Source organism: Penicillium verhagenii (genome assembly GCF_028828195.1).
Source record: "Penicillium verhagenii strain IBT 33310 chromosome Unknown utg000006l_segment0_segment0, whole genome shotgun sequence".
NCBI classification, from domain to species: domain Eukaryota; kingdom Fungi; phylum Ascomycota; class Eurotiomycetes; order Eurotiales; family Aspergillaceae; genus Penicillium; species Penicillium verhagenii.
The window spans coordinates 2,589,192-2,601,545 of NW_026643170.1; the positions used below are offsets into that span (position 1 = coordinate 2,589,192).

The 12,354-nt window shown below is 48.5% G+C and overlaps 5 protein-coding genes across 5 annotated transcripts; 2 read left to right on the plus strand and 3 right to left on the minus strand.

The window, feature by feature from the left end:
* Positions 1-66: 66 nt before the first annotated feature.
* On the minus strand, positions 67-1,949 carry N7466_006330 (uncharacterized protein; the record flags this gene model as incomplete). The annotated part of the gene is made up of 3 exons (XM_057165727.1): positions 67-1,355; positions 1,443-1,520; positions 1,589-1,949. 3 exons carry the CDS (start codon positions 1,947-1,949, stop codon positions 67-69), a joined length of 1,728 nt encoding a protein of 575 aa, XP_057021326.1.
* A 1,392-nt stretch (positions 1,950-3,341) lies between these two features.
* N7466_006331 (glutathione-independent formaldehyde dehydrogenase) lies at positions 3,342-4,965 on the plus strand (the record flags this gene model as incomplete). Its single annotated transcript, XM_057165728.1, has 9 exons — positions 3,342-3,484; positions 3,546-3,589; positions 3,645-3,818; positions 3,870-3,899; positions 3,954-4,049; positions 4,109-4,123; positions 4,188-4,566; positions 4,631-4,703; positions 4,762-4,965. The coding sequence occupies 9 exons, from the start codon at positions 3,342-3,344 to the stop codon at positions 4,963-4,965; spliced, it is 1,158 nt and encodes a 385-aa protein (XP_057021327.1).
* A 57-nt stretch (positions 4,966-5,022) lies between these two features.
* On the minus strand, positions 5,023-5,487 carry N7466_006332 (uncharacterized protein; the record flags this gene model as incomplete). The annotated part of the gene is made up of 1 exon (XM_057165729.1): positions 5,023-5,487. The coding sequence occupies one exon, from the start codon at positions 5,485-5,487 to the stop codon at positions 5,023-5,025; it is 465 nt and encodes a 154-aa protein (XP_057021328.1).
* Positions 5,488-6,608: 1,121 nt separating this feature from the next.
* On the plus strand, positions 6,609-7,876 carry N7466_006333 (sugar phosphate isomerase/epimerase family protein; the record flags this gene model as incomplete). The annotated part of the gene is made up of 7 exons (XM_057165730.1): positions 6,609-6,708; positions 6,786-6,932; positions 6,954-7,089; positions 7,149-7,307; positions 7,372-7,474; positions 7,533-7,691; positions 7,790-7,876. The coding sequence occupies 7 exons, from the start codon at positions 6,609-6,611 to the stop codon at positions 7,874-7,876; spliced, it is 891 nt and encodes a 296-aa protein (XP_057021329.1).
* A 399-nt stretch (positions 7,877-8,275) lies between these two features.
* N7466_006334 (AA9 family lytic polysaccharide monooxygenase) lies at positions 8,276-9,628 on the minus strand (the record flags this gene model as incomplete). The annotated part of the gene is made up of 1 exon (XM_057165731.1): positions 8,276-9,628. The coding sequence occupies one exon, from the start codon at positions 9,626-9,628 to the stop codon at positions 8,276-8,278; it is 1,353 nt and encodes a 450-aa protein (XP_057021330.1).
* Between the last annotated feature and the right edge of the window lie 2,726 nt (positions 9,629-12,354).

The following is a 12,354-nucleotide window of genomic DNA, read 5'->3' on the forward strand; positions in this document are numbered from 1 at the left end:
AGAACGAGTTCAGCTGCGGAATCTTGAACGCGTCAACCATTCCTAATACCAAAGTCAGCAAATATCCTAGAAGAAAAACAGCTTCAAAAACTTACCAATAACAGCAGCCCACATGCCAAGACCACACATGGAGAGCGAGGCCAAGAAGTAGATGACATGCCAGATGTTGATGCACACCTGGAACAAGCCACCGGCGAAGAAGCCACGAATCCATCGCTGGGTAGCTGTACCGGTTCTCTTTACCCGTCCAGTAACCGGATCAAATCCATCGCCTTGGTCCAGCAGAGCCGAGTTCTTCTGGATGTCGAAGCCCAACGCAAACATCGGGGGTAGCGTGTAGCTCAAGTTGAGCAACATAGAGGCCGACATGACACTGACGAAACCAAAGTAATCGGGAATAGCAGCACCAATGATAAAGGCAATGATCCACCACAAAGGAACGAGCATAGCGTAGATAATCTTACCCCGTCTGCTCTCCATGGGCGGGACGGAGAAGATATCGACGAGAATGTTGTTGTACACAACCTTGATACCGATGTTGCCGTAAAGACCACCAGCAATCAGAGCGGCAATCAAAGTAACCATATTACCCAGTGTCTGCCACGCGTAAATGCTCACACCCTGGTAACTGGGATTAAAGCTGTATTGACCCTGCAAGTGGTAAACCACACATCCGTACGCAAGGTAAACACTGTAAATAAAGAACTGAGCGCTCCACATAGCCTTGATGAAGTCCTGAGGACGTCTCATCTCAGCCATGAACTCCACAAACAGCTGAGCACCAGCATACGCCAACACACCCGAAAGCATACCGTTAACAGCACCCAGCAAACCATTACCCATGGGGATATTGCTGTAGTGGATGATAGCCGGGTAGACACCATCGACGGGGGTAATAGTGGTAGCATTAGTGGCACTGCCAGCGGAGCCGAGGGTTGAAATAGCGAAGTTCGGCGGCGAGTTCGCCATGACGCCCATAGTCATGAAGATAACGAAGATATTCAACCAGACGGCCAAGTTAGCGATCCAGCCGTAGGCCTTGAGCGTGCGGATCTGCGTGATGAAGAAACCGGCCACGGCAAAGATGACGGGGCACACGGCGTAGCACAGCTTGAACTTGGACATCTGGGAGATGTTCTCGCCGTACTGGATTGTGACTTGGCCCGTGATCAGGAGCAGCCCGATACCCTGGAGGACATTTGTGAGGTGGCGACCGCCGTTGCCTAGTGTGCGGAAGCCGAGATCGCCGTAGTTCTTCACGGGGAATTCGTAGCTGTCGACGCCGAGGTAGACGCGCCAGATGAGGTAGCCCGAGTAACCGACCATCACTCCGAAGACGGTGTAGAAGGCGATACCTGAATTACATCGTTAGCATTTTGAAATGAAGGGATTTTGGGAGTGGGAGTTTCCGTGTCCATGCGAATAACGGAATAACAACTTACCAGGTCCCCATCCAAGCGTGCCGAGGGTCCAACCGGATCCATAGGGTCCCAAAATATCAGTAGTGATCAAGTAGAAGCCTGCACATATCAACGTTAGTCCCATTCTCAACTCGCACGCAAGAAAGCGAAATCCAGGATCAACTAACAAGCACCCCAAGAAGCCGACCGAAAAGCGCGACTAGCATTCGTCCACTCCTCATCCGTAATCTCCAGTCGTTTAGCCGGGTTCGTAAAATCCTCCTCAGTCAAGGTAGTAGTAACATCCTGGGGATTGGGACCAGCATCCTTCTTCTTCCCAAACCACTGACGAATATTCAAAACAGGCGGGTCCAGCAACTCCTGCTCGGCCCTAGTCTTCTGCGCATAGTGACAATACTCCTCGAAGGAAACGCCCGAATCATACGGCGCACGAGCCTGCGGCTTAATCAACGCCGCAGTAGTAACCGCATGATCATGATCGCTCGAGTAGACCTCGGCACCAGTCTTTTCGTCCAGATGTTTCTCCATGGCAGCGAATGCTTCCTGTGGTAGGGAAATCCTAGCGGGAAAATTCTCGAAATTTTTCTAGGGAATGCACGGGATTAATATGCGGAGAAGCTAAGCATCGGTCGGCTTGTTAGTCCGTGCATACGGGGACAAGCATTGCCAATTGGGGGTCCACTGTTGCTTGTAATTTCTCAAAGCGAATAGGATCGGCGCTCGTATCTCGCCCACGGTCGGCTAAGTGATAAGCTCCACTGCTGTCAGTGGCCCATGGACCGTGGTTGGGTTGGCGATAATTTTGATCCGAATTGTATCGAGTCGGGCTGTAGATTGTGGGTTTGGGGATTTCGGAGCTCGGAGCTCGGGATTCCATGTGGTATCATTATGATTCAGGGTTTGGGATTTGCCAATAATGGGCTTGCGGACCCTTGTCCGGTGGGATTCGGATATTTGGGGCCAGTGACGGGAGGTTTTGAGATGGGCTGATAGGCTGCTTTGGTGGGTGGGGAGGGGGTCTAAGCGAAGGTTAGTTGCCCCTAGTCCGTTGGTATATTGTCTCTTTGTAGGCATTTGGCGTTGCTTGAGCCGTTGGGTGGCAAGCGCCATGTTACTTCGGTCCCGACGTTGGCTTGAACATGGCTTGCATGTCTTGATTGAGCATAGTGCCGGGTATTTGCAGTTCAAGCCTGCACGGCGTAATTCTTCAGGTGAGAAAGATTTTTCGGGGTTTTTTTTACTCATTCCTGTCAAGCGCCGGAGTCAATCACGGAGTAAATCATAACAAAATAAATTCATATGATTTTTTTGCTCGCAGTGTGTTGTTCTGGAAGGGAAACAAAGCTGTTTTCTGAACCAAGTGGCAAGAATATATGGGAGATAAGAAATCGAATTCCGAACTTGCCGTCATCAACTGGTCAACTGGTGAACTTTCTGTTGCAACTTGCCACTCATGTGATACAGAATGATGTACAGAGTATATGTACTGTAGAATAATGATAAAACCCCGCTACCCCACCATTCCAAGCTCCTGACTGTCTATGCAGAGGACTTGAATCATTCACAGATACTATATTTCGCCGAAAGCTGCCTCCTGTTGTCAGGAACGCCAAGATCATTCTAGAAGGGAAATTTTGCCCGCGTCGATCGATGCGGGGAAATCCAAGCTTCCCCTCACGTCCATAAGTCATTGACTTACAATCCCACGCGCAAATGCCCCAATCACCCAACAATTGACCTATGAGGAAAGCATGAAGAAGGAAGTACATTAGAAATGCCAAGATGAATGCGTGTCAACATGTGCAGCATTTTCTACAAATTAAATCCGTTTCCCGTTCAAATGTTTTAACTCCAAGGTTTCCGTGCCGAAAATAAACTTCTCGCATACTAGTATTTGTTTCTCCAACAGCATATTTCACGATGTCTGCCACTACTATGAAAGCGCTCAACTACCAGGGCCCGTACAAGGTTCGAGTGGAGGATGTCGAGAAGCCGAGATTGGAACATCCAGATGATATTATTGTCAAAGTCACCACGGCTGCGATCTGCGGTTCGGATTTGCAGTAGGTTGAACCCAGCGAAGGCAATCAATTGAAATGCGCGTGGAGACTTACTGTTGCGCAGCATGTATGAAGGCCGAACGGCTGCAGAGCCTGGGATCACTTTTGGTAAGACTGGATTATACGAATCAATTCATGGATATTGTCTAACAATCAATCACAGGCCATGAGAACATGGGAATTGTCGAAGAGCTCGGTGAGGGGGTGACATTGTTGAAGAAGGGTGATCGGGTTGTGATGCCATTCAATGTTGCTGATGGCCGGTGTCGCAATTGCGAGGAGGGAAACACTGCGTTCTGCACTGGTGTCAATCCAGGATTTGCTGGTGGCGCTTATGGTAAATTCTGATTCTTTGCAGTCCCTTTGTCAGGTTGCTGATGTGATACAGGTTATGTCGCAATGGGTCCCTACCGCGGAGGTAAGTTCTCGAAATCACTCTCCAGTTCCCCATTATATCGCTAACAACGCCAAGGTCAAGCGCAGTATATTCGCGTCCCCTATGCAGACTTCAACGCTTTGATCCTGCCTCCCGGAAAGGAACACGAGGCAGACTTTGTTCTTCTGGCTGGTAAGTGCTAGCAGTCTCTCAATGGTGGTGGAACATACACTGACTGGTCTATATCACAGATATCTTCCCAACCGGTACAATACCTTGCATACCCTCACCCTCCAAAACAAATAACTAAACTTTAATATGTTGAAATAGGCTGGCACGGTGTCGAGATCTCAGGCTTCCAAGCAGGCGAAAGCATCGCCGTCTTCGGCGCAGGTCCAGTCGGCCTAATGGCAGGCTACTCAGCAGTTCTGCGCGGCGCATCCAACATCTACGTGGTCGACCGTGTACCCGAGCGACTCGAAGCCGCGCGAAAAATCGGCTGCATTCCCATTGATTTTACCAAGGGGGATGCTGTTGACCAGATTATCGCACACAACGGTGACATGGTTGATCGATCGGTCGATGCTGTGGGTTATCAGGCCGTTGATGCGAAGGGTTCTTCCGAGAAAGCGAATATTGTGCTTGAGAATATGATTCGCGTGACGCGCGCGTGTGGAGGCTTGGGTATTCCGGGCCTGTATGTGCCAAGGTATGTTGCTGAGGGCAGAAGTGAGGAATGTCCGATCGCAAAAATTAACGAAGTATTTTATTAGTGATCCCGGTGCCAAGGATGCTGCTACGGCGAATGGAATGATTAGTCTTAGTTTTGGAAAGTTGTTTGAGAAGGTCAGCTACTTTGAAGTTTGAGTTGGGTCATTGAGCTTCTGGCTAATTCTTGTTACAGGGTCTTTCTCTTAGCACTGGGCAGTGTAATGTTAAGGCATACAACCGATACCTACGGGACATGATTATTGCAGGGAAAGCAAAGCCTAGTTTTGTTATATCGCATGAAATTGATCTGTCTGATGCTGAGACTGCTTATGACAAGTTTGACAAGAGAGAAGATGGGTACACGAAGGTCATCATTCACCCAAACGGGGGTTTCTAAACAGATACCTCCAAGCTACATAGAATAGTTTGAAATCCGAGAAGCCCTTCAAAGAACTCATTCCACCACATCCGTGGCCAGTTCGTAATTGTAATGTTTTTTGGCAGCTTTCATGAACTTGTCGGCGAAGGTGATATCTTGGTTGGCATCCTCCAGTCTTATGCGTTCAACCTTGTATGAATCGGCAATAGTCCCCTGCATCCATAGAGACACCAGCCTTGACAACCTCATCCACTTTTTGCTCTTTTCGTCATATTTCCTCGGTCTCGGTTTGTCGCTCACCAGACCATCTAGGCCCATGATTGTCAATATCTCCATTGTTGACGTCAACCACTTAGTGAGCTCGCCGCTTTCCTCATCGTAGCTTTCCTCAACGGCCGGCGGTGCTGTCCTCGTGATTTTGAAATGCTCAAACATTCTAAGGACTTCTTCAATGGACGGCAGGTCTTCGCTTTGGTTAACCGTGGGAGGCACAAAGCTTTCCCAGTCTTCGATGTCTGCTAGTTCATTGGCTCGTTTCATCTTGCCGGTAATCGATTGTTGTTCGATGATTCTTCTTTTTTTTGTAGGATGCATTTGAGTGACTGAGCAATTGATTACTCTGCGCTATTCGAAAACATGTCAGTCATTGTGGAGTAGAGAGTGCATCATTGCCCCGATGTTGATAATCAACGATAGAAAATCAACGTTGGAGGCTCATAACCTCATAAGTATAAGGACTATGGGAGAGAGTCATACCCTGCTGGAAATGGGGGTGGCAGATATGAAAAAGTAACTGGCTTGGAGATGGATGATGAAGAAGAAGAGAGAGGGAGCGAGGGAAACGCTTTAATATACAAATGATGAACAAAGAAGAATGGGGCACCTGACTTCTGACTTCAATATGTGGTTTGCATTGCAGAATCAATCGCAATTGAAAGAAAAGGCTGGCTCTAAGGTTACGTTACATAGAGTGGGAACTTTGAATAGACTGACAAACAGCAATCTTATCTGTATGCAGGCCGCACACAGTCTCATCATATTTGCTATTTTTCAAAGGATTTTCGACGTCGATTTCAAAGAAGTATGATTACTATTGATTTATCTTGGCTGGGGGGTATATTTGTACCTACAGGAATGATAGGATATGTATTGCTCACTCAAATGGCTATTCCCGGCATTTACACTTAATCCATCCATGGATGTACAATGAATTGCCCCGGTCCACGGGTGCCTCTATAGAGGCGGCTAAAATATACATTCACTGTTGCTAAGTTATAAATAGATGAAATTTACATTTTGAAGCACAATTAGTATTCAAGAAGTCCATTGACCATGGAAATTGGCCTATCTATAGCGCGGGGTCAGGTAATATAATTGGCAAGTGGGGTTGTCTTTGTATTCAAATGTTGCCCAGTTGCACTGCAAGTGAGCACAACATAAGAAAGAGTAAAACACGCCGCGGTGGGGCAGGAACTGGCCAATCATAGGACAGTACCCCACAGCGGGCAACATTTCCCATTCGAGATTCAATCGCAAGCTGTAGATCAGATCATCAGCTTGCAGTTTTCTTCAACCATAAATATCTTGAACCATTTCACTTCTTTTTTGACATTCTCTAAAGCTATTCTTTTTAAATCCGCCGATTGAATAAATCTGTCATAATGAGAATTGACCGTTTTCGCACTATGTGGGGCATTGAGCCCGGAACCAACTTGGATAACTGGGCTGAGTGGTTCAAAGAACTGAAAACGCTTGGCTACAGTAAGCAAACCACCCAACAGTCGAGCTCTTTCTTTGTTGTGTTCATGGAAACTTGCTGACCACTTCATGATTGGCAGACGGCGTCGAAGTCAACATTCACCAACTAGATCCCAAACACGAGATCCCGCGACTACGACAGATTTGCGATGACCTGGACTTTGATATTAGCGTCCTGTCAGTCAACCTCACAATCACATCTAGATACACCAAAACAACAGAACCGGGTTACTAACGCTGTCACAGAGGCCACTCCTCCTGGATCGATTACTTAGGACCTCGCCCGGTCGGCTTGAAAGCGAGAGACCACTTGCAAAACTATCGAGAGGCCATCCAGCTTGCTGAACCTCTCAGGCCAGTGTCTTTTAACTTTCAGTCCGGAGAGTCAGTAACACAGCTTCAAGCTTCTCTAGAAATGCTTTCATAGCTGACATTGAACTCAGAGATGCCTGGGATATCGAAGAGTCCATTTTATTCTACCGCGGGACACTTGAAGTGGATAAAGAACTCGGTCTTTCTGGTCGGGTCTACCACGAGACTCACCGCAACCGATCATTATTTACCCCATATGCAGCCCAACGTATATTACATGTCGTGCCTGAGTATGGACTCCTCCAGCTCCGTCAACTCAATAAAACATAAACCTGACTTACATCTTTCCGACAGGCTTCGCATCACAGCCGATTTCTCACACTGGATGGTTGGACTGGAGCGACTCTTGGATATCGGCGAAGGTGATCGAGCCATGATGGATGCTATCATTCCGCACGTGCGTATCTGAAACATTTGAATAAGAATCCCATCTATGGAACTAATTTGTGATTTAGGTATATCACATTCACACGCGAATCGGAACCACCCAAGCCTCCCAATGTCCCGAGCCCTTGAATCCCGTCTTTGAACAGGAAAAGCTCTGTTTTGAGAGACTCTGGATGAAGGTCCTTCAGTGCAGGTTTGAAGAGGATCCGGATTCAAAGATCATCTTTGTGCCGGAATATGGGTGGGTTGGAGAGCAGTTCACGACAGGAAAACTCAACTAACTTGTTTTAGACCTTTTCCATACCACCCCATCGGCAGCTTGAAGTCCCATGGCCAGGTTGCGGATGAAGAGGGTAAACGACTACACGTCGCCTTCACACAACTTGCGACAAGCTTCGCGACGGTGAAATAAGTGTAGGGTGAGGCATAGCTTGTAAATGACGCATTTACTGAAGGGCACTTGTTACAATACGTGCCAATGACTGGATGGAGGAAGTTTTACTTCAAGGACCTGACCCGGAGAGACGGTGCCTCCTGCGAATTGATCAAGCATGGCATGTAGGTACAGTCTACGAGTCTTCTGTTACGAAACAGAAAAGATCGAGAAACTCTAACGAACAACATTTGAAGAATATATATTCTTCTTTTATACAAGTATGTAGTAGTCTAGAGTTGCATAGTATACGACCACGATGCAGATAACAGCATCGCAATATAATACATCCAAAAGATCTCGCAGAGCCTAAACCAATAGCCAACATCCGAAAAGAAACGCAATCAAGCGCTCCATTCAGAACCCAGCCAGTCAAATTTAAACCCGGATGCCTCGCGCCTCATTGCGACGGGCATGCCCGGTGCTCCGCTTCCGAGAAGCAAGAGCAACAGTCAAAGTGTCCGAGATACCCGCGGTACAAACAGTACCATCAGCAACACTCTGCGAAGCATCCCACTCTCCATCAACACAGCGCTGGAAAGCCGAGCCTGCGTCGCAGTACCAGTAGCCTTCATCAGTGCAGGAGCCGCTAAGGACACCGGAGGTCGTGCTGGCCGAGCTGGAGGTGGTGGAGGACGCAGAAGCGACAGAGGTGGTAGTGGAAGCTTGGGCCTCCTCAGATGAGCTCTCGCCGGAGCGGCCGCCGCCAGATGAGCCATTGCCGGAGTGGCCGCCGCTGGAAGGGCTACCGCCCATAGTAGGGGCAGTGGTCACGGCAGTCTGCGAAGAAGAGGACGAGGAAGGAGCCTGAGTAGTCTCGGCCTGAGCAGCGACGCTGGTAGTAGCGGCCTCGGCAGCAACGCTAGTAGTAGCGGCTTCGGTAGTAGCTGCTTCCGCCGCGGCGGAAGAGGCGGATGCAGCGGTGGTCACAGCAGCGGTAGTAGCGGTGGTCGTGGCGGCGGCAGCGGCGGTAGCAGTGGCGGTACTACCAGCGGTGTACAGAGTAGGGCCGGGGATAACGTAAGTGCTGAGAACGTTCCAGATATCGACGTAGATACCGGGGTCGGTGTCCTTGTACAGATCCTCGCCCAAAGTGCCGCTAGGCGTGGCCGTGCCGCTACCAGTGACGTTCAGGTTGATGCATTGCGGGTAGTTCTGGGCGCCGTCCAGATCCTCGGCGCCGTGCAGGGCAATAATCTCGTGGCGCAGGACGTATTCGCCGGCAGCGATATCGGTGGGGATGGTAAGAGTGCGGCTGTAGCTATCGGCGATCAGCTCGTCAGAGGCCCAGGTACCAGGCGCGACGGTGTCGTTGATCAGACCGCCGGCGTCGATCTTGAAGAATTGCAGATCGACCTTTTCGACGTCGGTGCAGGAGCCGTTGCAGTTGGCTAGGTAGGTGATTACGGGACCGTGGTGGTCGTCGGGCCAGGTGCTCCAGGTTAAGGTGACGGAGCCACCTGGGGCGATGGGGGCGGAGAGTGCACCTGGTGCGGAACCCTTGTGGCAAACGATGTTTGAGGAGGCGTAGTCGGTGGGAGAGACGTAGCCGTCGTCGGTGGCGTTGGTGGACCAGGCGATCAGCTCTGGGGGGTCGGTCTCGTAGTAGTCGATGTCGACGAGGTAGCCGGCGTATGTGGTGCCGGCGACATCGATACTGCTAACGTAGCCGTGGCCGGCGACCAGCGCGGCGGAGGCTAGGAGGAGAGATGCGGTCTTTGAGAGAGACATCTTTGCCGGAAAGAACGGTGAAAAAGAATGGTAAAAGGTAATGCGAAAGAATGGAAGAGACTTCAATCAATGAAGCTCGATAGAAAAGAAGGAAAGATGAAGAAGCTCTGCTTTCTGCATTTCATCAAGTAGGGGAAGGACATGCTATTTAAGCCTCTGGTTCACCTTGTTGGTGATCGATCGGTTCTCTGTATTTAGCGTTGATATCGCGATCGTAGCTAGTAGTTTCAAGTAAGCGAAGGGGCAAAAGCTCGAATGTTTCAATTATGGAAGATTAAATTGTCAGGAAAGTGGAGGATTCTCCATAGCTCGTAGAATGTGTTGAGATGATGGGAACACTGTTCAATATTTGCAAACATTTCATAACCTCGCGAAAGTGGCTGCATAGCCTGTTTCATCTGAAAAATGACCCATCGTAATCCATTTACGATCGACATCATAAGTAAGGTCAACTCACACGTACCAGTATCAAACTCCGAACCGTAGTAGTAAAGTATGTTCTTGAGTATCAGAGGCAGTACACGCCGTTCAGTGAGATAATCTCTTCTGGACAGCCACAGCGGCTATCTTAAAGACAAGATATGAATACTTCGCAAAGGCCCGATACAAACCTCGCAAGCAAACATTTACATTTGCGGGATAGTTCTTCCACAATTGCCGATAGAATGAAACGCGCTAACGGTTAACCGAGCCCCATTCATCTGAACTATACGATCCACCAATGGCGGCATCCACCTTAGTCTTGGCGCCCGTCCTCGTCTCATTTAACTGAAGCACTTGAATCATGCTCATCCCCGCAGCCAAGCTGGGATCCAGCGCTAAAATCTCCGATGGATCTGGGACGTCAGAGTAACTGCCGTCACTCAGCCCTTTGATCTAAAATGCCAAGCATTCCACGGACCTTCCGCTGCCAAAGATTTTTTCCGGCCAGAATGACATGAAACAGATTCGGCATTCCTGGGTTCATGCCCCATATAGGCTGTTTGCTATTCCATGTGCCGCTGTGGTAGAAAGGGAGGGGGGAAGGAAAGAAAGAAGGTTCAAGACACCCCATGGTATCGAACGAGATTCATGAAAGATCTTTTGCATTGGTCAAACGCACAATTTTTCATGATTCTCGTGTCTTTGGACCGCAGTTTGTAGCACTACCAAAACAGCATTATGGATGGATGGTGTCAATCAGGTTCTTCCAGCAGGAATAAACTGAAACACGCCCGCATCAATTACCCACAAATTTCACCCCGTAGACCTGCTGAGAATACTCCACAGCATCATCCACCTCACGGGAATTCTACCAGCCACATGGCGGTGCGCCAAATGTAGTCAGGATGTTCAATGGGTTGCGATCGTGTTTTTCTTTTTTTTTTCTTCCCAACTGCGATCCGTATCCCCCGGGGAGCTCTGCACAAGTGCCGACTATGATTCGTGAGAGGGATATCTATTGATGATAATCAAGGAATCTATTGTTTCGTCTATCAAAGTTTGTGGGAAGATCTCGTGTAAAACCCTTGGATGTTTTCCCAGGCATACCAGATCAGACTCCACGGATGGCATATTGACCTGTCATGCTCAACGTGTCACGCTCTAGTGGCAGAGCTTTGACATTAACAACATCCACTCTGTATCACGGCTGACTGTCAAACCCTTTTCCTGGCCCTCTGGACTCGCGTGGCAAATCATTGTGGTGCCAAGAGGTACATTCAATACCTGGTTGATGTTGTGTTGGACGGCAGACCTGGAGGAAGTCGCATAGGAAGTAATGAGGGTGACTTCGTGGAATGAGAACATGATTTTTAGCAGTGGGTTACATGCACGCTAGACAGCTCTGGAGCTTTCAGATTTGGGTTACTCGAACTCGCTTTGAGATCTCACAGGCGCGAGGGAACGAAAGCAGGAAAATGTTTGTGAAGTGCGGGTAGAGGGCAATCAAGTCTGGACTTCGGGAACATGTCCTGCCAAGTGGTACTTGACTCTGGAAACACAAGTGGAACATGTACATTTGGGATATGATCTTTTTTCGAGGATTCGATATAAATAGCCCGAGTGACGTTACACGCCAACGTGTTTACTGTCCTGACGTATCGCTGATAATCAATCTTCATGGCTCTCGTGGCTAGATTGTGGCAGGATAAACTTTCCTGTCTTTCGCTCTTCGATAAGTATACCTATCATATCCCAAGGAAAGATCAAAATCCAAACATGTTGAAGTGCACATCTGGTGGGACAGTAAAGGCAGCAAAAGGAAGATACCTGTAAACAGTTTTCACATTGGAAGACATTCTTCTTTTTAAACACGAGGGTCTAGTGGACATCTGGAGATTCTTTGTTTTGTTCCCAACATTTGAACATTTGAAGCGAAATATATATAAACTGCCTTTGAATATTTGAATACCTGTCTCTTTCTTTCCAATGTTACGTTTGTTTGTTTACTTCTGGCTGCTAAATGATCCACATCAGGTGCAAATTTCATCTCGTTCCGGGGTACCCGGTGTTCGATTCACGCACGGTTTCAGAACCTTTACCTTACACTGGGGAAGCGATTCGCCAGTTTCTTCGTCCTACATGGAAGGATAAGACCATCACTCAACAAGCAATCAATCATCCCCCGCTTCCGTTGTCCCCGATTGACAATGATGCAAAGCAAAACGGAACCCTTGCAACAAAGTTGCATGGATCAAGGATCGCTGATTGAGATAGTGTGATGGTCAGTGCGAAGCTACAGCATA